The following is a 24,974-nucleotide window of genomic DNA, read 5'->3' as shown; positions in this document are numbered from 1 at the left end:
GTCAACATAAATTTGACAAATGAAAAGATCCCCGTTGACGTCTTTTGTGAACAAGGTGGTGTCCACCCTCCCGATTTTGAAGCCTTGCATGATTAGGAAGTCACGAAGCCTCTCATACCAAGCCCTTGGAGCTTGTTTGAGCCCGTAGAGTGCCTTGTGCAACCTATAAACATGGTTAGGGTTCCTCGGATCTTCAAACCCGGGAGGTTGCTCAACATAAACAAGTTCGTTAATAAAGCCATTTAAGAAAGCACTTTTCACATCCATTTGATATAACTTAATATTATGATGTGAAGAGTAAGTAAGAAGAATGCGGATAGCTTCAAGTCTTGCGACCGGAGCAAAAGTTTCACCAAAATCCAAACCTTCGACTTGAGAAAACCCTTTTGCCACAAGTCTTGCTTTGTTGCGTACCACCACCCCATGTTCATCTTGCTTGTTTCGAAAGACCCACTTTGTGCCGATGATGTTCTTGTCTTTCGGAGGAGCTTCGAGGACCCATACTTCATTGCGGGTAAAATTGTTCAATTCTTCTTGCATGGCCATCACCCAATCCGAGTCCTCAAGTGCTTCCTCTATGCTAGTGGGTTCAATACAAGAAACAAAAGAGTGATGTTCGCAAAATGAATCATACTTAGAGCGAGTTCTTACTCCTTTGGAAGGACTACCAATGATTTGACCAATTGGATGATCCTTGGAGATGCGACCATGCTTCACTAGCGGTATTTACGTGGATGCCTGTTGGGGTGGATCATGAGTGACTTGTGCTTGTGATGGAACATTTTGCTCTTCTTGTTCTTGAGGTTGGGGTGTTGGCGTTGACACATTTTCTTGAGGTAGTGGATCAACTTTATCTTGATCTTCATCCACTTGGGGTGCCGTGGAGGTGTTTGGCAAAGATGAGGAAGTTCCTCCCCCTTGATCATTGTCTTCATGCACCTCCTCCGGCTTGATATCCCCAATGGACATCTTCTTTAAGGCTTCTTCAATCTCTTCATCCCCTACATTTTCATAGCCAACAACCTCCTCTTGGGAGCCATTAGATTCATCAAACTCCACATCACATGTTTCTTCAACTAACCCAGAGATTTGATTGAATACTCTATATGCTTTGGAGTTTGATGCATAACCAAGAAAGAAACCTTCATCACATCTACTTTCAAACTTACCGAGCCTTTTCTTCTTATAAATGAAGCATTTGCAACCAAAGACTCGAAAGTATGATATATTTGGTTTTCTCCCAGTGATGAGCTCATATGGAGTTTTCTTGAGGAGTCGGTGAGGATACACTCGGTTGGATGCATGACACGCCGTGTTGATTGCTTCCGCCCAAAACTTCTCGGACGTGCCATAATCATCCAACATTACTCTTGCTAGGGTGATGAGTGTCTTGTTCTTTCTTTCCACCACTCCATTTTGTTGAGGCGTGTAGGTGGCGGAAAACTCATGTTTAACTCCTTCTTCATCGCACCATTCTTCAATCTTCATATTTTTGAACTCGGTGCCGTTATCACTCCGAATCTTCATGATTGGGGAATTGTATTCTCTTTGAGCTTTTCTTGCAAATGACTTGAAGATTTCCGGAGTTTCACCCTTATCGCCTAGGAACATGACCCAAGTGTAACGTGAAAAATCATCAACAATTACTAGGCAATAGAGGTTACCACCAATGCTCTTGTATGAAGTTGGACCAAAGAGATCTATGTGTAGTAGCTCGAGCGGCTTGGAGGTAGACAACATCGTCTTGATAGGATGATGAGTTGCAACTTGCTTCCCGGCTTGACATGCTTTGCATAGCTTGTTCTTGTCAAAAGTGACGTCCTTCATGCCGGTGATCATCCCTCTCTTGTGGGCTTTCTTGAGGTTGCTCATGCCAATATGAGCAATTCTTCTATGCCAAAGCCACCCAAAAGACGACTTGGTGAAGAGGCAAGTCATGGTGCTTGTTTGCTTTGAAGAGAAACCCACCAAATAGATATTGCCATGCCTAAACCCCGTGAATACCAATGACTTGTCTTTTTCATGAGTCACTACAACACCATTCTTGTCAAATGCACACGTTAGTCCAAGATCACATAATTGTGCAATAGAAATAAGATTAAAACTAAGTGCTTCTACAAACAAAATATTTGAAATGGATAAATCTTTTGAAATTGCAATTCTACCCAAACCTAAGACTTTCCCCTTTGAGTTATCACCATAGGTGATATGTTCATGATCGCCGGGGTCTTCAAGTGAGGTGAACATGCTATCATTGCCGGTCATGTGTTGAGAGCAACCGCTATCAAGTACCCAATGTTTTCCACCGGCTTTGTAGTTCACCTACACACATAAGAGTTTATTCTTGAGTTTTCGGAACCCAAACAAGCTTTGGGCCTTGCACATGTGTGACAAGAGCTTTTGGGACCCAAAGTTGCTTGGGGAGCTTCTTCTTCGACTCCTTAGCAATTTTGCCAATGAACTTGGCCTTCACCTTACCCTTCACTTTACTCAAGAGAAAATGGTTATTTTGGAACATTGATGAATAATTCTTGCGTAATTTAGGAAGAGGACGTGATGGCAAAGTGCACTCCCTAGTGTGGTGCCCGGTGACTTGACAATGTTGGCAATATGAGCCCACTTCCTTGATGAAGCTTGTCTTGATCTCCGGAGAAAGAGTTGTAGCCATGTTTGGCTCCGGAAATGAACCAAGACCTCTCTTGCCATAGTCACGGGCATTGTTGAAGAGAATCTCCTTGTGGATGTATTCTCCTCTTGAGAGTTTCTCCACACTACTCTTGAGGCTTGCCACTTGATCCATCAATTCCTTTTCCCTAGAAGAGGCAAGCTTGGGCGCAACATTAGTGGCATATGCATCAATGAGTAGGTCATCACATGAAGTAGAAGCATTGACCTTTTCATGAACAACTTTCTCAAGACTTGGGTCAATAACTTCATAGGCAAATTCAAGTTCTTGATACTTGTGAGCCAACTCCCTATGCTCTTGTTTGAGCTTTTTGTGGCTCTCTTCAACTTGCTTAGCAAGTACAAGTGACTCATTGTGCTTTTTGAGCAAGTCATTATACTTACCAAGTAAGTCGGAGTGGGCAAGCTCTAACTTGGTATGAGTGCTCTCAAGAGTTTTGACTTTGCCCTTTTCCCTCTTGATGACGGATGTATACTCATTGATGAGGTTAGTGAATTCATTAGCATCAAGCTCTTCATCACTATCATCTTCACTATCTACCTCACATATCTTGGTGTTACCTTTTGCCATGAGGCACATAGGAGGCGGAGGTAGAGATGGTTCTTCATTTGTGAGGGCGATGGTGATGATGTTTTCTTCATCACTTGAGTCTTCGCTTGATGAGACATCGGTCACCCACTCTTGTTTTTCCACCAAGAAACTTTTCTTGCTGTGCCCTTTCTTCTTCCCAAATCTCTTGTTTTTGTTCTTCCTCTCCTCTTCTTCATCATCGCTTGAATCATGGCGATGCTTACTCTTGTTGTCCTTGCTTCTTTTGTTCGGCTTGGGGCAATTTGGACGGATGTGCCTTTTTTCACCACAATTGTAGCAAATCTTGTCCTTGACATCCATTGGCCGGAACATTCCCTTCTTAGAGTCAAAGTTGAAACCCTTCTTATTGATCTTCTCATCCAAGCGTGTGAACTTTCTCATCATGAGAGCAAGTTCTCCATCATCTTCAACATCGGATGAGCTCTCATGATGATCATCTTCTTCATTGCTTGAGCTTGAGTTTTGTTTGACCATCTTGAGCTTGCGGGATTTGTTTGTCTTGGTCTTTAGAGCAATTGACTTGCTTGATGTTGGCTCTTCGGACATACCAAGAATGCTCATTTCATGAGCGCGAATTTCGCCCACAAGTTCTCCTACTTCCATTGTGGCGAGATCCTCCTTTTGAAGCATAGCATTGATTTTGTTATACTTGGGCTTCGGGAGGAGCATGAGGATCTTGCGATTGATGGATGCACTGTCAATTTTGGATATTTCAAGTGCATTAATGTCCTTGACAATGACATTCAAGCGAGAATACATATCATTGCAATTTTCATGAGCTAGCATTTTAAAGGAATCATACTTAGCTTTAAACAAGTGATATTTTTCCTCACGAACTTTGGTGGAACCTTCATGAATTTTCAATGAGTTCCTTCCAAATATCACTTGCTAGGTCCATGCCATTTACTCTAGCAAAGACCTCCTCACTAATAGCTTCGAAAATTGCATTTCTAGCTTTAGCATTCCATTTTAATTGTTCGGTGGTGGGAGTTCCGGTGAACCCGACTTTAGTTGCCGACCACACTTCGGGGGCAATCGCATCAAGGTATGCGGCCATGCAAACTTTCCAGTAGGCAAAGTTCTTGCCCTCAAAGTGAGGCGGCGAACCACCCATCTTGGCCATAGCTCTAGGCGGTGAATCCTAAAGATCCAAATGAGCAACGAGGCTCTGATACCAATTGAAAGGATCGATGGACCAAGAGGGGGGGTGAATTGGGACTTTTTCAATTTCTAAAACAAGGTAAAGCAACCTTAACCTATGCAAAGCTAGAAAGTCACCAATTCACCAACCGAGTAACTAAACTACCTACGCACGCTAGGAAAGATAAAACGAGATGAAGCCTAGCAAGGTAGAGCAAAGTAATGATCCCTAAATCAAGCATATGAAAATATTTGCAAGAAAGATAATGCTTGAATAAGTAAAATGGACAAGGGACAACCGGATTTTTTTCCGTGGTATCGATGTGTTGGCACACACCCCTAATCCACGTTGTGACACTCACAAAGAGTATTGTCACCTCCCAAGTCACCAAGACGAGGGCGCTCACTAAGAGTCTCCGTTCACCATCCCGGTGTGGTGGAGATCAAGCCACGTACAATCTTCTTCTCCGGGCTTCCACAATCCTTGGCAAGCTCCGCGAGAATCACCTCGACCACCAAGATCGCCTAGGTGATGCCAATCACCAAGAGTAACAAGCTAAGGTCTTTCACTTGAGCAAGAACCGATCACCAAGAACGGATGCACACAAGCTTCTCTCTACTCAAGTCCTTAATCTTGCTTCTTGAATGATTGAATGAACAAGTGTATGAAATGATGAAGCTCAAAGTGGCTCTTGACTATAGTATGAGTGTTTGGGTGTTGCCTGGTGTCAAGAGTAGTAGAATGACCCATTGGAGGGGTATATATAGGCAGCTCACACGAATAGAGCCGTTGGAGAAAAATCTGCCAGAAAACTGCGTAGCGCCGGTTAATCCGACGTCGCTCCAATAGTCATCGTCGGTTTAACCGGTGAATGTAAACTACCCCTTCTGGAAACTAGCCGTTACAGCTTAGGCAGATTAACCGTCGTAGCATCGGTTTAACCAGTGAGTGCAGTCATCCATTGATCAACTGAAAAACCAAGTCACTGGACAACTGCACCGACGTCCAATATCAAATAGCGTCGGTTTAACCAGTGAGTATAGTTGTCCACTGATCAACTGAAAACCAAGTCTCTGGACAACTGCACCGACGTTAAATTCAAATATCGTCGGTTGAACCGGTGAATAGACTTGTCCAGACTCTGCTGACCTCGTTTAACCGACGTATAGAAAACTTGAGGCGTCGGTTAAACCGGTATTAAGGATTTTCCTGTTTTTGCCTTTTCTGACTTGAGTCTTGAATGAAATCCAAATATTCTTGAGATATAAGTTGAAACCACTTATTTGAGCTTCAAGAAACCTGAGTGACCATTGTGTGCATCCATTTTCAAATGACCATGTCCATGCTCAAGTTACTAAGCCTAAACCCCTCTTAATAGTGCGATCACTACAAAACTATAAAACCTATACTAACCTAAGTGTCCTTCTCAACCTTATGACACTTAGGACTAGAAGGATCCTTAGTCTTGATATATTATTAAGTTGAATGCCGAGATCGCCTTTTTGAATAATGAAAGTTAGGGGCCTCTTTTGACATATAACCAAATGAGCGATAATGATCTATAAAGCTGCACAAACTCATTAGTCATAATAATGGTTGTCATTAATCACCGAAACATACCTTGAGGGCCTAGATACTTACAGATGCTACAGATGGAAGACCTCCGGTTGCATCAAGAAGTGGGAGACGTCGCCGATCGAGTGCTAGTACGTCATCAGGCATCATTTAGTTGTAATTTTATTTAAACGTTGTTTGCTCATATGTAATATTTGCTGCGTTGAGATTCTATCAGACCTGGATGCGTATTTATAATATTTGCCGCATTGACTGAAGACACAATATTTGGATTCATGTATTTGTAATATTCATTATCATATTATTTTATTTTTAATGGCTTCATGTATTGTACTATCGTAATATTTAGATTCTACGTTGCAAAAAATTGAATTAAAATTTTATATGCATACATAAGAGTATGGCGAATAAATCTTATATTTGAAAAAACTCTGAATTTCAAATAGTTTTTGAAACAAAAAATCTAAGAAAAAATATAACAAAAATGGACCAGGAGCATCCCGCCCACTGGCCGGGCGGTAGGCATCCCGCCCAGTGGCCGGGCGGGAGGCCTGCTTCAGGGACCTCTTCGCGAATAAGAAAAGTTTTCTTATTCGTGAAGAGGTTCCTGGAAATTTTTTTTGAGCCTCCCGCCCTATGGTTGGGCGGGAGGCCCCTTTCCGCCCGTTCAGCGAGCGGGAGGCACCCATTTCTCTAAATTTCTCCAACTGGCACCCCTTTTTCGAATTTTTTTTAATCCCCTTTTTTGAAAAAAAGTCCTTAATGCGATGCGCTCGGATGCAAAAACGTTAGGCCCATTAGCATTTCGTGGAAGAATGGGCCCATTAAGCCTGTTTGCTCGCTCGGGCCGCCGCCACCGCTCGGCCATTTCTACGGCTTTCCCTGCGCGCGCCCTTGGAGTCCGCCGTCGCCTAGGCCCACCCCTCCCAATACTCCGTGCCAGTGATACCACCAAGACGGATTAGCCTGACGCTTTTGAATTAATAGTGTATCAGAGTGGATCGATGGGATTACTGGCTGTGCGTAACCATTTGCAAAATTATTTCTGTTTGGATCGACGGAGCACATGCTGCCCGTTCATGTCATTTTTCCCTTTTGAACGATTCTGCTTCCACGACGGCGAGCCGCCGGGCGCCGAGCTGTTCCCTCTCAACACCAGCCTAGGCGTGCAGCTGCACGCAGTGGTTCGAGTCGCTCAAGCCCTCCCTCTGCGCCACGACCCAAGGTGCATGTCAAATTGTCAATACAGTACGGGCCGCATTATTGGTGAGGGACCAAACACAGACACACAGCGAGCGACGCTGCTGCGTGCAGAATGCAAGGACTTGTTCGGCAGATCCCTCTTTTTCGTCGGCGAGCTCGGGTTCAACGACTACGCCTTATTGTTGAACACGGGGAAGAACGTTCAACAGCTCAGATCCTTGGTGCCGGACGTCATCAGAACCATCTCCATGGCTATTGAGGTAAGCACTCACTCCACCCACTGCCACAGTGTGCCACTAGTCAACTAGAATGTAGCTAGCGTCTGACAAGAAAATTTTTGTACCTGACAAAACCATGCGCTAAATTGCTTGCAGATGTTGATCAAGCACGGGGCGATAACGTTGATGGTTTCCGGGATGGTTCCGGCGGGCTGCATGCCGCCGACTCTCCACCACTTCGCCGACGCCGACCCACCAAGAGCTACGACCCCCGGACAGGCTGCCTGAGAGAGATGAAGAGCTGTCCATCCACCACGACTCACTGCTGCAGGAGTCCCTAGAGAAGATCCGGGCCAGGCACCCGGACGTCGAGATCATTTTCGCCGATTTCTTCAGCGCGATCATGGAGATGGTGGAGTCGCCGGCCAAGTTTGGTCAGTAACTCAATGCCAGCACTCGATGATTGGAGCTTGGTATCTGATCTATTTGTTTTTTAGCGACCGTGCCTACACACATTTTTCTTTTCATTAAGAGGAAAGAGACGCGTCGGATCTATTTGTTGTTGCAGGGTTTCAAGAGGATGCTCTGACCATCTGCTGTGGAGGCCCGGGGAGGTACCACTTCAGCCCAGTGGTCGTCTGCGGCGACCCAGGCTCGACGACATGCACGGACCCATCTGCTCGGTTGTTCTGGGATGGCGCACACTTCACCGAGGCGGCCAACCGGTACATCGCCGACGGCTGGCTCACCAGCATCAACTCGCCTGCAACTGCATGCTAGCTAATGACCGGGAGCTTAACCGGTGAAAACTAGAAATAGAAGCGATGGCTTAAGTTGTCTAGCTCCTCCTTTAATCCAATGGGGCAACCTGAGCATTTATTTGTTGAGCTGAGCCAAGCTTGGGATGGACCAAATAAAAGCCGGGTTCATTTCGGGCTCAGAATGGCCACCAAGCCCGGTCCAATAACCTAATAGGCAGTGAAATCGAGCCAGGGCCAGGCCAGGATCAAGGCTTTGGGTTGGGCTTGGGCCGCCTGTGATTTATGTTGAGAAATATCAATTAATTTGATTTAATTTGATCCCTAAGCTTGATGGGTTGATTTAATGGTCCAAATATCAGGATGGTATTCCTGGGCCTCGAAGTCTATTTGGGCATAAGGTGCTAGCGTCCTGCTCCCTCCATTCTAAAAATAATGCAACTCTCGCTTCCTGAAAAGTTAAATAATTTTAAATTTGATAAAATTTATATAAAAAATACTAATATTTATGTCTCCAAATTGATTTAGTATGAAAATATATTACATGATTAGTCTAATGATACTTATTTTATAATATAAATATTAATATTATTTTATATAAATTTGGTCAAATTTGAAATTGTTTATCTCCTCAGGAAGCAAGAGTTGCGTTTTTTGGGACGATGGGAGACTCGTTGAAACAAAGAATTTCTTTTCTTTCCCTTTTTCCAGAATGAACTGAAACCTAAATATGGCTGAGAGCACTGCGCCCTGAACACTATTGGTTTCACAAGCATGCTCCCTTACTCGTACGGTCCCTCAGCTTTCCATATGGTCGTCACAAATTTAGATCTGGTCACTCAATAAAAGCAACAAGCCAAGGGGCACCAATGCATCCATGAACTTAGTCATCTATCTTTCAGAGTCACTCTCTATCACGGGAGGTCGAAAGCTGGTGTCATATGCTACTCGCCATTCATGCCCTAACTTTATGCTTTCGGTTGGTTGCTTTCAACGCTCGTTAGCACGGGAACTCCACGGTTGCAGTTGGAGCCGTCCTGTTGGTACCAGCTCCGGCACTTCGCGGCGACTCTATGCTGCTCAGCCAGCCGGCGGCGACGTGCCGGTAGGCCGCCTCCGTCAGATGCACACCGTCCCAGAACAGCCGGGCAGATGGATCCCTGCACCTGATGGCCCCCGGATCGCCGCAGAAAACCTGCTTGTTGTAGTGGAACCTCCCCGGCCCTCCACAGCAGAGTGTAAGAACGTCTTCGAACCCTGCAACAACCACCATTTGTTTTTTAATCTCTGCAACGGCACACGGGCAAGGGTCGCATCAAGTTTCGGGACATGCAGGACTGTGACCAGTACTACTGAGTAGTGAGTACTGACCGAACTTGGCCGGCGACGTGACCATCTCGATGACGGGTCGGAAGAAGTCGGCGTAGACGACGGTGACGGCGCCGGCCGGGCGCTGCTTGGCCTGGAGCTCGCGCAGGGCGTCCTGTAGCAGCGCGTTGTGGTGGGCGGCGAGGTCGTTGATCGCTTTCAGGCAGCCCGTCCGGGGGTCGTAGCCTGCCGGGTCGGGGTCGGCGAACGTGACGAGGACCGGCGGCGCGCAGCCCACCGGGATCACGCCGGGGACCACCAGCGTCGTCGCCCCGTGCCGGATCAGCCTCTGTTACGAACGTATGTACCCAGCAGCTCACCGCCGTTAGTTAGAGTTGTTTCGTTTGATCCTCCGATCAATGCTGCTACTTCTCGATAGGTGGCGTTCTTGCAGATGGGTTCGTGGTTACTGGAGCGCGTACCTCGACGGCCATGGAGATGTTCCTGACGACGTCCGGAACGAACGATCTGACTTCGTCGATGCTCTTGGCAGCCAAGGAGAGGAGATAGTCGTTGGCCCCGAATGCGCCGACGAAGAAGAGTGATCTGCCGAACAGCTCCTTGCATTCTGGACGCATCGGACGCATTCGTCAAGAATTCGGCAAGTCCAAGGCTTTAAGCGAGTGGACCAGTCACCAGTGAACAAACAGAACATACGCTTGGTTGTGGCGCAGAGCGAGGGCTTGAGCGACTCGAACCACTGCATCTGCACGCCTAGGCTGGTGTTGAGCGGGAACACGCTGCCGCCCGGGGGATCCCAGCGGTGGAAGAAGCTGGCGTCGAGGGCGGTGGCGCCGCCGACGGCGAAGTTGGCGCCGCGGCGGAAGGTGGCGGTCCCGCTGCGCGCCAGGAACGGCGGGACGAGCGGCAGGCCCAGGCTCTCAGCTGCGAGTGCGAGCAAGCAGAGCGATCAGCAAGTCGACGACAATGGGCAAGTGATCGGAGCCGCCAGCAAGGGACGCACCGAGGAAGTCGATGGGGAGGCGGCCGTCGCAGTTGCGGCCGGTGGGGCGGCCGAAGAAGGTGGAGCCATAGGGCGGGCGCATGACGGGGTTGGCGATGGAGTGCCAGCCGAAGACGACGGGTCCGTTGCCGGTGTCCGCGTACGAGTCGCCGAGGCTGAAGATGGAGCCGTAGCGGCGCCGGGCGGGGGGCGGCGACGACGCCGCCAGTACGGACTCCGGCGACGAGACCACAGCGAGGAGAAGCGAGACGGCGCACACCAAGAGGCAGAGCTTGCCCATGTCGTCGTCGCTCTCGCTCCCCTGCACGCCGGGGCGAGACGACACGGCACGCACCAGTGCTACTGGCTGGCCGTTTGTTGGCAGCGGCGCACAGCTAGGCGCTCCGTTTCGGGGATTTTGGGGCGCGGCGGGTGGTGGCTGGATCCGTACGCGTGGGCTCGCCCCGTTTTGGCTAGGACCTCCTTGACAGGGAGAATCAATGGGCGTCCCTGTCGCGTTGCCCTGTCCGTCCTGTCACGAAGCTCTTGGTGCAGCATTCACATCTCACTGGCACTGGCAGGCTGGCTGGAGGGTTCACGCGAGGATGCACCGTGGATGGCCGATGGCACGATGCCGCTGCCGTGAAAGCTAGCATTTCATCCGAAGGTAACCCCGACGCCATTTCCGGGGGAGCCGTTTCGTCGAGCACCTTGGTTTCGTTCAGCCGGCCCGGCGTGGCGTTCGACCCGTGCACCACCGTCCCATGTCGGAGGGCAGCGTTGGCATCTGGCGGCGGCGGGCTGCTGGCCACGTTGCATGCGCCGCGATACACCACCACTGAGGAGGAGACAGGTGAAGCGATGGACGACGCCGAGGCCGCTGGACGCCGTCGTGAGAACAGCCAGCATCGGCTACTCGCTGGATTCGATGGATCTTGGATGCGAGATGGGTTGGGCCGTCTGCTTATTGTTAGAGACTTGGGGCCTGTGGCCTATTGGGCCGTATTTGAAAAGGTCCAATGTTCTGGGGAAAAATTCTTGGGATACTCGCGCTTCACTGCTCTGCATCTACAAGTCTACAGACTGGAGAGCTACTACTTGCAAGATCTTCAGGTCCAGAGTTACCCAGAGTCTCGTAGCACATGCTCAAGATTCACAATACGTCATCCCGCTCAAAGTTTCAAGAAAACTAAGAGCATAACTGTCAACAAGTAGATCACGCACACAAAATACATAGCGGATAATACAATGAGTCGCAACGAAATAATACCATGTTACCTCTCTGCTTCACCCAACAGATGGCACAATTTCTCTACAGGTCTACGGAGATGAATCCAAAGAGCCTTTAAACAAGCATAGACTGAAGATATAGCTCAATACTGCAGCACACGCTGTTTCATGGAGTTCAGAAATACAGAGAAGAAAGGGATGCCATCGGACTAACAAGAGACTTCAGAAACTGTCTCTGAATCTCCAGAGGTGGAATCCTCCATGCCAATATACTTTTGCAGTAACCACGGAACAGGAGGGACCTCGACATCCATGACACCTTCTAGCATGCGAACAACTTGCCCCATCATGGGCCTGCAATCTTCACCGTCCTGAATGCACCAGCAGGCGACTCTGCAGGCTCTGTTCAGCTGCTCTGCATCAGCATTGCCTTCCAGACCACCATCCAGCAGGCACATGGCATCATCTCCTTCGTTCAACCTAACTGCAGCATAGGTTGGAAAGTATGTAAACTTCCCCTCCTTAATTTTCTCTGAATTCCTTCGCCCTGATATGATCTCGAGAAGCACCATCCCATAGCTGTAGACATCAGCCTTATGTGTGATTGGTACCCCTGAGATCCACTCCGGTGCAAGGTATCCGATGGTGCCTCGCATCGTTGTCAGTACCCTGCTGAAGTCTCGACCAAGAAGCTTTGCCAGGCCAAAATCGGCAATCTTAGGACAGAGTTCTGCGTCAAGAAGCACGTTGTCTGGCTTTATGTCACAGTGTAAAATACAATCCCTGCATCCCTCGTGCATATAAGCCAGGCCGCGTGCGATTCCAAGTGCCATCGAGTACCGCAGCTCCCAGCTTAACTTAGAGGAACCCTTGGAAAACAGGTAGTTGCTCAAAGAACCATTTGCCATATGTTCATACACCAGGAACCTTCTACTACCTTCAGCACAAAACCCAAGCAGACGAACAATATTGATGTGCTGAATCATACCTATGGTCTGCACCTCTGCTCGAAATTGCTTCTCTTCCTGTCTGAGGCCTTTTAGCTTCTTGACAGCCACGACAGTACAATCTGGTAACATTGCTCTGAAAACGCAACCAAACCCTCCTTCTCCGAGTTTTTCAGAGAAACCTTTTGTTGAGTCCTTTATTTGAACAAACGAGTAGATCATGAGGCTTCCATCGCCATTCACCCTTCTAGTCTCAAATAGCTTTCTTCTGCATCTCCACAAAAAAATCAGACCAATAGCAATGAGGGCTAACGCACCAATCACTGATAGAAAAACCACTTTTTTCTGGGAACAAAACAGAGAAGCAGCTCTAGAACAAGCTTGTTGTTGTTCAGTTGCTATACGTATGTACAAACGATCGCCGTTTGAACCAGAGTCAAGCACTACTGTATTCCACAGCTCCCCGAACCAAAGTAAGCAACTTTTATTGTAAGCAAAGGCGGTACAAGCAGAGTTCCTTAAGCAAGAGGATTCACACCGATTCATGTTTGTAGTTTGTGACACCAAAGCACCCCGAGGATATCTGTGGATGCCATCTATTGGATAAAATGCCTCTTCTGGTTGTGCAGCAGTGCTTTCGCCATTAAGATCAACCTTTCTTGTACAACCAAAATCACCAATCCATCCTCTCATCAACGGTCTATCAAAACCAGAGAGACATTCGCAGGAGCCAGACATTATGCAGAGGCTTTGTGGTCCACAATATGAATCAAGGTCGCATACAGTTTCTGGAGCAGACCATAAAATAGAGTTGCATTCCCCTCGTTTAGTCAATCTAATTACCCCAGAACTATCTAACTGTATGTATGTATGCATGTCATTGAATGTTAGCCCATAGTCTCCATCTTCACGAATGTCCATCCATCTAGGAAAAGTACTGGCGAATATCAAATCATTTTTACGTTGAATGGTAAAACCTCGCCTTCTAGTTATATCCAATGCTAGAGTATACATAAACGAATAGTAAGGCCCATAAGAATAACTAACAAGGGTGACGTTTTTGCTGGTGATTGTATTTAATCCCAGGATTCCTCCCAGTAGTATATTCAATGGGCTATCAAAACTCTGCCAAATCACAATGGAACTGTTCACTTGGTCTCTTACTATAAGATTTCCGCTGTCAAGAAGTACCGCAACAGCAGAGATAGAAGTGGTCGTCATGTAGGGTGAGGACCAAATAGAATAGGGTGCATATACGGAGGTTAAACTTAGCACGCCATCCTCTGAGAATGAGAGCTTATAATATGGGGAGATAATATAACGACACTGATTAGGTTGCCCAAGAGAGAAATAACCACACTGATCAGGTTGCCAAACAGGTAAATTATCACGATCACATCCTGATGAGTTAGCAAACCAGATGCCAAAACCACAGTACGAACCATGTCCGAGTCCGTCTCCAGAAGGGCATTTGTAACCCAACATGAAAACACCGTTTTTCGACACTAGGCTCTGGGAACCATTCAGGAATTGTCCTGGAAGAAGGGTGTCTATTGCATACGTGAATTTGCAGCAAGGATATGTAATGCTGAGCAGGGAGGGAATCACAAAAACAAAGGAAGATGGGAACAAGAACCTCCAATTCCTTGCCTTCTCCATTCCTGGGGATACTTCTTGCCAGCTAATGTATGTGCTGAATCCCTCTTCACCAAATCGATGTATGCAAGGAAAGGAAAGGCTCTGCTTTTAAGCGGCAAGGGTGCCCATTGTCAATCTGTCATTGCCTAGTTTTTCAGGTCAAGCATGGTAGGCACTTCCGCACTTGACTGTGGCATTTGGGTTCTATCATACAAAGTCCTATTGACCCGTGATAAATTGAGATCCATGCTCATATTTTATTACTCCTATCATTGCATACATACAAAGAGTCAAAGAGTCCATGCTATATTGGTTGGCAGTCAACATCAGTTTCGCACTAACCGAGTCAAACAAATACTAGTTAGTACACACGACTGATGTGAAGAGACCGGCATTACCTGTTGCCTTGTTGATGCCGGCTGAGTTTGTTATCAAGTCAACGACTTGGCCCCGGAACGCGCCCTCACGAGGAGGCATTTTATCGAACACCTCGCGCTCGTCCAGCTAGCTCAGCATGACTGGTGCTCCACACACCCGCGGCCGGTATCCCCTTCCGCCATCTGCACCGAGTCAGTCATCGTTAGACGATAAATCTATATGACTCCGACGAAACCCTTCTTGCCCTCCCTTCACGATTTTTTCCCGGGTCAGGACGGTAGGAGACAAGAACAAGAAGCACAGATAAATAGCCGACAAGCCAAAGCAGCAGCCACCAGATTCTCCTTTCGAAGTACTCCTATGCCAGCACGGTTTATTGTATGGCTTTAGAAATATCTACCATTTTTTTCGCCGGAAAAAGAGGGAAACTTGTAAAATATGATGAACGCCTTAACTCAGATTGGGTGGCCTGGTTTCTTTTTATATGCAAATATTGCAATTCCTAATCATGGACGATTACACAATCGTATCAACACAGGGTACGGTTCTATACATAGCTAAGAGATAGAATAGAAAATAGACTCCGAGATAGACTCTCTGACATCCTCCCTCAATCTAAACTTCCACTAGCCACGAAGATTTAGATGATTAGATCGCGTTGAAACTCCTTGAGACTTTGAACTGAGAACGCTTTAGTAAAGCCATCCGCCACTTGATCTTTAGAAGAAATAAACTTGATAAGAAGTTCCTTTCATGCTACTCTTTCTCGCACAAAATGATAGTCAATTTCTATATGTTTTGTTCTAGCATGAAAGACCGGATTGGCTTGTAGGTACGTGGCTCCTAAATTATCACACCACATTGACGGTGGTTCTTTGAGATGAATGCCAAGTTCACCCAACAATGACTGCATCCATATCAATACGGCAGTTGCATTAGCAACAGCTTCATACTCTGCTTCTGTACTTGACCGTGAGACCGTTGCCTGCTTTCTAGCACTCCATGAAACCAAATTCTGACCAAGAAAAATAGCAAAGCCTCCTGTCGAGCGTCGATCATCCAAATCTCCTCCCCAGTCGGCATCTGAGAAGGCATGTAGTTGCATTGACGATTTGGACAAATGCAACCGAAATTTCAATGTTCCTTTCACGAATCTCAGAATTCTCTTAGCTGTTGACCAGTGAGCTGCCGTTGGAGCATGTAGATACAGACAAATCTTATTTACTGAAAAAGATATATCAGGTCGAGTAATAGTTAAGTACTGTAACCCTCCAACAATACTCCTATACCTTGTACAATCTTCTGCTGTCAGCGGTTCACCTTTGAATGCTGAAAGTTTCTCAGACGATGACAGTGGAGTAGGCGACGGCTTACAATTCTTCATCCCAACTCGTTGCAAGAGATCCAAAGCATACTTTTCTTGAGACAAGGAATTTCCATCTGAAGTTTGATTCACTTCTATTCCTAGAAAGAAATGTAGATCACCTAATTCTTTGAGTGCAAATTCAGATTTCAACTCCTTCAATAGTGTATAGATAATTTTATCGCAAGATCCAATGACAATAATGTCATCAACATAAACTAGCATATACAAGATAACTCCAGTATGCTTGTAAATAAACAATGAAGTATCTGACTTTGATGCAACAAAATCAAGGTTCAGAAGTTTTGAACTTAACCTTGAATACCAGGCTCTTGGGGTCTGTTTAATTCCATAGATAGCTGTATCAAGTTTGCACACATAGTCTGAAAATTCTAAACTTTCATACCCAGGTGGTTGCTTCATATAAACCTCCTCTTCCAGAACACCATGCAAAAACATGTTCTGAACATCAAGTTGTCTCAATTTCCACCTCTTGGTCACAGCAACAGATAAAACAAGTCGTACCGTAACAATTTTAATAACGACTAAAGGCTCTTGAGCACCGTCTCTTAAATCCTTCCTCAACGGAGACGTAGCTCCTTTGGGAGTGAACTTCGGGAAACAAATTATGTCTCTATTTTGTGCTCCTTACTAGTTTTATTAGATATTTGCGTGTGAGACTAACTTTCTAGGGTTTGAGATCGATTTACATTTATATTAGTCTCTAGAGCAAGACAACTGGTTAGAAACACTCCTAAGGTACTACTAGCTTACCCAAATTTACTCGATCTAAATTGTAGCTTCAATATCTTGTTAGTGCATACTTTGTTTCATACCCCGACTCTCTGGACAATATTTCCGGAAACTCCGGACACAAAACCCAGAGTATCAGGACATATATCCGGAGTATCCGGATACCTGTGTTACTGACAGTGTGTAAAGTGTTTTAAGTTTCAGATTTGACTATTCACCCCCCCTCTAGGCATCTTGAGATCCTTCTAAGGAGGAGGTGCCACGGATCCGGTATGGCTCCCCTGCGATGTTGAAACCGACGCAGACGATTCGGACACGTCGACATCAGTGTCAGTTGCGCCAGCGTCGCCCATGTCCGAGCCAGCCGAGTCTGCGCCAGTGCCGAGTGCACCCGCGCCACTGTTGGGGCTGCCGCCATGCACAGGTGTCCCTGGTACAAGGATATCATTCACGATTGGCGCGTCAGGCTGCTGGACACCGTATTGCATGTCGCCAGCGTCGTTTTGAGCAGGAATTGCAACATTGTTGTCTAGATGCTTAGACCGAGTCAACCGAGGAACCTGCAACCCACAAGGACAACTAGAAGCACACTGATTATGATCATTAGTCACATCATTAATGCAAATATCATGATCCCCATTGCGTAAGAATTCAGGAAGCAAAAGAATTTCTTTTCGAAGACGAGCACCGGCATTCTCATGAAGCTCAGAAAAGGGAAAAATTGATTCATCGAAAACAACATCACGAGAAATATAAACACGGTCAGTGCTAGGATCAAGACACTTGTATCCTTTATGAAGGGGACTATAGCCAAGAAAGACACACCTAGTAGAACGAAAGGCAAGTTTTCCTATGTTATATGGACGCAAATTGGGCCAACAAGCACAACCAAAAATGCGGAGCATGGAATAATCAGGATCATGGCCATGAAGGCATTTAGTGGGGGTATCAAAGTCAAGAACTTTACTTGGCAGGATATTTATGAGATAGGTAGCAGTGAGAAAAGCTTCATCTCAGAATTTTAAGGGCATAGATGCATTTGCAAGGAGAGCAAGACCAACTTCAACTATGTGTCCATGCTTTCTTTCTGCAGAGCCATTTTGTTGATGAGCACGAGGACAAGAAATATGGTGAAAAATTCCAATTTTCTGGAAAAAAGAGTTTAATTTTTCATATTCACCACCCCAATTAGTTTGCATAGTTTTGATTTTGCACTGGAATTGTCTTTCAACAAAATTTTGAAAATTAAGAAAGACTTGATAAACATCAGACTTCTTCTTAAGGAGATAGATCCAAATATATTTGCTAAAATCATCAATGAAGCTTACATAATAGTCATGTCTAACAACTGACGTGGGAGCTGGTCCCCAAACATCTGAGAAAACAAGCTCAAAAGGAACAGTAGACACACTAGTGGAAACTCCATAGGGAAGCTGATAACTTTTTGCACGTTGACATAAATCACAAACTGACTGGGACTTAGACTCTGCTAAATATGGAAGATTACGACTCTGAACAATATGCCTAACTATAGGAAAAGCTGGATGACCTAATCGGCTATGCCAGACTTCAGAAGATGGACATTGGACTCTAAGGACAAGCTTATCATGCGCTTTTATATCTGGTGCTGGTAAGGGATAGAGTCCCCCTTCACATCTGCCGCGAAGGATGACCCTCTTCGACGTCTGATCCTTAATCAGAAAGAAGGATGGGTGAAATTCAAGATAAGCTTTATTATCTTTGGCTAAACGATGCACGGAAACAAGATTTTTATGGGCACTCGGAACACAAAGGACATCTTTAAGGATCAGATCATGATTATGCATAGGGGTATGAATAGATGCATTACCAACATGACTAATAACCATACCTGATCCGCTGGGCGTGTGCACCTTGTCCTGCCCGTGTACTTGTCACGCGTTGTTAGCTTCTCAAGCTCGGACGTGACATGATCCGTTGCACCACTGTCCGTGTACCAATTTGTATCAACGCCATATGATGCTACAACGTTAGCACTCTTCTCATCTCCAGCTTGATAGCTTTCATCCCATCTGTACCAGCAACGAAGCGCTACATGTCCACCTTTGCCACAGATCTGGCATGGCTCCTTGTTCTTCCCGCCACCAGGGTGGCCTCCCGATCCACGACTTCCTGGACCACGACCTCCTGTCACGTGGCCGCGGTTGGGAGGACCACGACCTCCTCGGTAGCCACCGCCACGTCCTCGTGAAGCGGCATTGACCGAGGACTGAAACTGACCCTCACCATCAGGAGTTTCCTTGAGCATTTGAAGGCGCATCTCAAAGGAAAGTAATTCAGCATAGAAATCGCTGACGGTGATGGTGTCCATGCATCCCAGAACAGAGGAGACAAGGGAGTTGTAGTCAAAGTTGAGCCCGTTGAGGACGAACGAGATGAACTCCTCATCGTCAGGGCCCTTGCCAGTCGCCACGAGTTCGTCGCGAATAGTCTTCATCTTGGCATAATATGCGGCTGTCGTCATGCCGCCCTTCCTCGTGGCCGACAGCAGCATCTTCAGGTTCGTGACCCGTGCCTTGGAGTGTGCGGAGAAGAGAGGCGTGATAGATGTCCACGCCTGTGCCGCCGTCTTGGCTTCAAGCACTTGGATCAACACGTCCTTGGACAAAGAATTGAGTAGATAACCAGGAACCTGCTGATCTTGAGCCACCCATAGGGCGTACTCATAATTATTGACCTTTTTGATCAATTTGTCGGCCTCCTCGACATCAATGGTCTTGGCCGGAGCTGCGCGTGACCCATCAAGGAGCCCGTTGAGCTGTGCGCCTCGGAGAGGAGGAAGGATCTGCGCCTTCCAAAAAAGAAAGTTGTCTCTGGTGAGTTTCTCAGTGACAGGTTGACCGAGGGGTGAAGACGTTGTTGACGAAGTTGAGGACGACGCCATTGATGAACTCTGCGGAAGAGGTTGCTCTGATTGCCATGTAAAATATGATGAACGCCTTAACCCAGATTGGGTGGCCTGGTTTCTATTTATATACGGATATTGTAAGTCCTAGTCATGAACGATTACATAATTGTATCATCAGCACAGGATACAGTTCTATACAAAGCTAAGAGATAAAATAGTAAATAGACTCCAAGATAGAATCTCTAACAAAACTCGCCCCATCTTTTTGTGTTCCCAGGGATGTGCGGAACTAGATGAAGAAGATGACGACGACGATTGAAAAATGAAAAGCAGCGGCGGCGGCGAACGCGGGCTGCGGGCACCTCTTCTTTCTTTCTGGTTTGCACGCTTCCTTCTCGGGCCGGCCCAGCGTTAGGTAGGGCCCGCCTCACGATATCTCTCTGTCTCTCGCAGTTGCAGAGGGGGCAAGCAACAAAGCCACCATCATCTCGTGTCCTCCCACGACTCCGCTCGCATCGCGGCGGCGGCCACCACCCACCAGAGCTTGGCGATAAATCGGGGAGAAGAGAAGAAGAAATATCCCCCCCCCCCCCCCCCCCCGAAATGAACTCTCGGGTCGGGAGCACGGAGCAGCACACCTTTTAGTGGAGGTGGAGGACTCAGGTCAGCACCTCCTCTCCCGCGATTTCTAGAGCTCGAACCCTTCCAGATCTCGCGCTGTTCCGGCAGCTGGACTGCTTCTCGCGAACTATTAGAGGGATAGTGGCTTGTGCGATCCAGTGGATCCGTGGGGTTCAGTCGTTCAGATGCTAAACACAGCTGGGCGGAGCCTTTTCGTGCTCGTCGCGATTGGGAGCTGAAACTCGGGCTATTTGGGGGGACGAGTCGACCGGCGCTCTCTCTTGCTGTTCCGCAGGGCCGACTTGCGGGGTACGGGCTTCTGATTAGTTCCGGGAGAAGAAGCGGAGCCTCATTTCTTCAGCTATCTATTTATCTCCCACTCCAGTACGATTGCTAAATAAATGCTCCGGTGCTGTACAATCACCTCGCTAGTATATATATCATCTAACTGGGACTGGGACACGAAACAAACTCTCAAAGCATGGTATGTTGGTCATTGGGGTGGGGAGACTGCTGGATAAACTGGCAATGGAGTACAGTAACACTTTGATATGCTGCTACCAAGACTGTTCATGAGCTCAGCTTCCCTATGCCGTTACCTTTGCCTTTTGAGTTCCTAATTAAACATCATTCAATTCTTAGGTGCTTGAGTTTCATCATAAGCAGCATTTTCTATTTTTGGAAATTAATACATTTCTTTTATTTCCAGGTATAAACTTGAAGTCCTGCTGCTGCACCGTAAAGTAATTTCCCTGCTCCGATTGCACCATGCATCTTTAACTCAAAGCATGCGTGTATCAATATCTAATGTGCTGCATTTCTGTTCTGCTCATTCACCGTCTACCCTCCAGTGCGGGAGAGAGATGCCTGCTGGGAGTACTGCGACAAGCTGGATGGGAACAAAGTCCGGTGCAGGTTCTGTCACAAGGTTCTCAATGGTGGCATCAGCAGGCTCAAGTTCCATCTGTCTCAAATTCCCAGCAAAGGGGTTAACCCTTGCACCAAGGTGAAGGAAGATGTCATTGAGAAGGTGAAGGCTATCATATCGGCAAAGGAGGAGTACAAGGAGTTCCAGCTTCTCAAGAGGCAGAGGGTAGCTGAACTGTCGGTACCCCCGAAACGGACCCGGGAGGTTCCGTCTCAGTCTACTTCTCCAGGGCCGGTGATGAACTCTCCAGCTGTTACTCTTGCTGCTGAGCAAAATCACCTTCTTGCTCTGGAAGTGTCGACTCCGGTACCAAAACTATCTGGTGCTGCTAACAAGTCACGCGCTGCTTCAGAATTGGAGGCTGAACGATGCATAGCTGAATTCTTTTTCGAGAATAAGTTGGACTACAGTATAGCAGACTCGGTTTCATACCAGCATATGCTGGAGGTACTTGGTGGTGTGGGGTTCCGAGGGCCGTCAGCAGAGGTTCTGAAGGACAAGTGGTTGCACAAGCTCAAGTCAGAGATTTTGCAGAAAACAAAAGAGATTGAAAAGGATTGGGTGACAACAGGTTGCACTATATTGGCTGATTCATGGACTGATAACAAATTGAAAGCCCTAATCAACTTTTCTGTGTCGTCTCCTCTAGGGACATTCTTCCTCAAAACAGTGGATGCCTCTCCACACTTCAAAACTCACAGAGGGTTGTATGATCTCTTCGATGAGGTGATTCGAGAAGTTGGCCCAGAGAATGTTGTTCAGATAATCGCCGACAAGAATATAAACTATGGCAGCATAGACAAGCTAATCATGCAGAACTACAACAGCATCTTTTGGTCCCCATGTGCATCTTTCTGCATTAACTCAATGTTGGATGACTTCTCCAAGATTGATTGGGTGAACCAATGCATCTGCCAAGCACAAACCATAACACGATTTATCTACAACAATAAGTGGGTTCTTGATTTTATGAGAAAGTCCATGGCAGGGCAAGAGCTTGTTTGCTCAGGGATTACAAAGTCTGTATCAGATTTTCTCACATTGAAATCCTTGTTGAGGCACAGGTCAAAGCTGAAGCAAATGTTTCATTGCGCTGAATATTCATCTTCTTCATATGCAAGTAGGTCCATTCCTTGTGTTGAGATACTCAATGATGATGAGCTTTGGAGAGCAGTTGAAGAGATAGCTGCTGTTTCTGAACCTTTATTGAGGGTCATGAGGGATGTTTCAGGAGGCAAAGCTGCCATTGGTTACATATATGAGTCTATGACAAAGGTGACGGACTCTATTAGAACATACTACATAATGGACGAAGGCAAATGTAAGTCATTTCTGGACATAGTGGAGCAAAAATGGCAAGCAGAGCTGCATTCACCTCTTCATTCAGCAGCGGCCTATCTGAACCCAAGCATCCAGTATAACCCAGAAGTAAAATTTTTCACTAGTATCAAGGAGGAGTTCTACCATGTTCTTGATAAGGTGCTTACAACCCCTGACCTAAGGCAAGATATTACATCTCAATTGCATGCTTTCCGCAAAGCACAAGGGATGTTTGGTTCTAACATTGCTAAAGAGGCCCGTAACAATACCTCCCCAGGTATGCGTCATGACTTATGTCAGCTGCATTGTTCTAATATTCTCGAATGCAGCAGCTATTTTTCTGATACTGTTGAATTGCATTTTCTGCATTCACGTTCGTATTCTCAGTAGAGAATTAGTAATAAGCTTATTCTGGGGCATCCTGTCTATTACTGGCTATTTATATCAGTATTATGTCACATGTTGTTAATTTGTGGCGCTGTGTTTTGAGGTCATTAGGCCAATCCATTGTCGTATTTTTTGTTGGAGCTGATGATTATATACCTTTGATGCACTTATCTGGATTGAAGATATTTCAGAGGCAACTTATCATCTTTAAGGCACTCCCGCATTCTGTTTTCTCAATTTAATTTGACGGCTCTTGTGCTCAGGGATGTGGTGGGAACAATACGGCGATTCAGCACCATCACTGCAACGAGCCGCTGTCAGGATAACCAGCCAGGTTTGCAGCACCTTGACGTTCCAAAGAGACTGGGATATAATCCTTCAGAACCACTCTGAAAAGCGCAACAAGCTGGACAAGGAGGCTTTGGCCGACCAAGCCTACGTGCACTACAATCTCACGCTCCATTCTGAACCCAAGACGAGGAAGAAGTTGGATGGGGACCCAATCGCACTGGATGGCATTGACATGACGTCGTCATGGGTGGAGGACTCTGACGGCCCTATCCTCACCCAGTGGCTCGATAGGTTCCCGTCGGCCTTGGATGGTGGAGACTTGAACACTAGGCAGTTTGGTGGATCCATCTTTGGCCCCAGCGATAATCTGTTCGGCTTGTAGTTCGAGGTCTGATAGCGTGAATTTTGTTTCTGTTGTACAAGTGCTCATGTATGTAGCCATGTAGGTCTTCTTAGTTCAATCTCTGCTAGGATAGAGGCATAGAGCCTAGAATCTAGATTGATGTCAAGGGAAGAATTGCATGTTACCCTTATTCAGTCGTCAAGGAGAGAAGTGCCTGTTACTCATACTTAGTCCCTATTAACATGAGAACCTAGGGTGTGGAGACTGAATCTGAAAATTTGTTAGAATCCATTTCTTGTGCAGTGTATAGGCGATCACAAAAAAGAAAGTGTTTTGGGGGTGTTATTTGCATCTTGAATGTGGTAACCATGTTTCCATCACAGGAAATACATTTTGCAGTATCATGATCATTTCAAATTTTTACCTGATGAACACAGCAGACACATGGGGCGATTCTGCAGGATTTGCGTGGGAAAGAGGATAGCGTAAGCCAGCCACAATAATGAAAGAAGAGAAAAAGCGAGAGGAGAAGATAATCATCTTTGTCAACATGTGCTCATCGCTATCAGAGCACTAACTCGGTGAAGAAATGTTCACCCACTTCGATCTTATCCGTTTCTCTGCAGCAAAATAGAAGACAAACCCATCGCCATCTGCAAAGGAATATAAACTGCAAACCAAATTGCTGTGAAGAGATGTCAGCTGTAGAGAAGCAAACTGCAGAGTAGCACACGCACAGCAAAAGCCAACTTGAATCCAAAGGAGATCCTGAGATGGAGGGGAAGAGCCGTCTGCCGGAGGTGACCATCGACCCGGCGCCGGGAGTTGGCGCCGCCGTGGACGCGGGGAAGGCGGCGGGCAAGGAGCCTACCAGCCCGGGCACGCCGTCCTCGGTGGACGCCGGCCGCCGCAGCGGCAAGGAGAGGCGCGCGGAGGACTGCGTGCCCCTGCCCGGGTGGAAGCTCGACGCCCTCTGCCAGGAGTCCTGCCCGTCGCCGGCCATGAGGGCGCGCTTCCCCTACTTCTGAAAGCCGCCCGCGCGCTCGCTGCCGGTGACGGCGCTCGCTGCAGGCTTAGTTTCAATCAAGCGGCAAAGCCTGGTGGTTTGAATGCCTGATGATGTTCCTGGGCGTCGTCGTCTCCTTGACATGATTTACTTTTTGTGCATGCACATATGAATCCATCGAGCTCGGAGCTTTTCGTGTGTCTTTTCAGTGCTCAGATGCACAAATGATGAACCATCAGTCGGTTGTATGACTGTATATATGATAATCTGAAACAATCGCAAGCACAGTGCTGTATCCCTCAGTAAATGTATTTCCCATAAACCCATGTCCCGTGGCATGCAACTCATGTACAAGTACTACCTTGTAGCAAGCCTTTACATCGTGTTTGAGCTACCAGC

The 24,974-nt window shown here is 46.9% G+C and overlaps 4 protein-coding genes, 1 non-coding gene and 1 pseudogene across 10 annotated transcripts; 3 read left to right on the top strand and 3 right to left on the bottom strand.

Annotated features, from left to right (window-relative positions):
- The first annotated feature begins 7,072 nt into the window (after window positions 1-7,072).
- On the top strand, window positions 7,073-8,280 carry LOC112892887 (annotated as a pseudogene).
- A 656-nt stretch (window positions 8,281-8,936) lies between these two features.
- On the bottom strand, window positions 8,937-11,592 carry LOC112895566 (GDSL esterase/lipase At5g45910-like). Its single transcript, XM_025963531.1, has 5 exons — window positions 10,505-11,592; window positions 10,198-10,425; window positions 9,963-10,108; window positions 9,544-9,829; window positions 8,937-9,429 (listed from the first exon to the last, which is right to left on the bottom strand). The coding sequence occupies exons 1-5, from the start codon at window positions 10,782-10,784 to the stop codon at window positions 9,173-9,175; spliced, it is 1,197 nt and encodes a 398-aa protein (XP_025819316.1). The 5' UTR covers window positions 10,785-11,592; the 3' UTR covers window positions 8,937-9,172.
- A 235-nt stretch (window positions 11,593-11,827) lies between these two features.
- Window positions 11,828-15,100, bottom strand: LOC112895565 (G-type lectin S-receptor-like serine/threonine-protein kinase At2g19130). 3 transcript variants are annotated; one of them, XM_025963527.1, is made up of 2 exons: window positions 14,697-15,100; window positions 11,828-13,585 (listed from the first exon to the last, which is right to left on the bottom strand). In XM_025963527.1, exon 2 carries the CDS (start codon window positions 13,579-13,581, stop codon window positions 11,923-11,925), a length of 1,659 nt encoding a protein of 552 aa, XP_025819312.1. In that variant the 5' UTR covers window positions 13,582-13,585; window positions 14,697-15,100; the 3' UTR covers window positions 11,828-11,922. The 3 variants fall into 3 exon arrangements, with proteins under 3 accessions (XP_025819312.1, XP_025819314.1, XP_025819315.1); XM_025963529.1 differs by having other exon boundaries at window positions 11,828-13,328; XM_025963530.1 differs by having other exon boundaries at window positions 11,828-12,928; window positions 14,697-15,099.
- A 3,990-nt stretch (window positions 15,101-19,090) lies between these two features.
- LOC112896067 lies at window positions 19,091-19,229 on the bottom strand. The gene has a single exon (XR_003229356.1). It is a non-coding gene; the product is annotated as a small nucleolar RNA Z247 (small nucleolar RNA).
- A 983-nt stretch (window positions 19,230-20,212) lies between these two features.
- LOC112895879 lies at window positions 20,213-24,167 on the top strand. Of its 4 annotated transcripts, none has more exons than XM_025963877.1 (4): window positions 20,213-20,342; window positions 21,010-21,043; window positions 21,152-22,825; window positions 23,199-23,914. In XM_025963877.1, coding segments are annotated over exons 2-4 (2,085 nt in total). In that variant the 5' UTR covers window positions 20,213-20,342; window positions 21,010-21,042; the 3' UTR covers window positions 23,609-23,914. The 4 variants fall into 4 exon arrangements, with proteins under 4 accessions (XP_025819662.1, XP_025819664.1, XP_025819663.1 ...); XM_025963879.1 differs by lacking the exon at window positions 20,213-20,342 and adding an exon at window positions 20,422-20,436; XM_025963878.1 differs by lacking the exon at window positions 20,213-20,342 and adding an exon at window positions 20,465-20,609.
- A 150-nt stretch (window positions 24,168-24,317) lies between these two features.
- On the top strand, window positions 24,318-24,972 carry LOC112895882. The gene has a single exon (XM_025963882.1). It carries the CDS (start codon window positions 24,343-24,345, stop codon window positions 24,595-24,597), a length of 255 nt encoding a protein of 84 aa, XP_025819667.1. The 5' UTR covers window positions 24,318-24,342; the 3' UTR covers window positions 24,598-24,972.
- The last annotated feature ends 2 nt before the right edge of the window (window positions 24,973-24,974 follow it).

Source organism: Panicum hallii, chromosome 5 (genome assembly GCF_002211085.1).
Source record: "Panicum hallii strain FIL2 chromosome 5, PHallii_v3.1, whole genome shotgun sequence".
NCBI lineage: Eukaryota > Viridiplantae > Streptophyta > Magnoliopsida > Poales > Poaceae > Panicum > Panicum hallii.
Note: the sequence above shows the minus strand (reverse complement) of the source record. Positions and strands in the feature narration are given on the sequence as shown.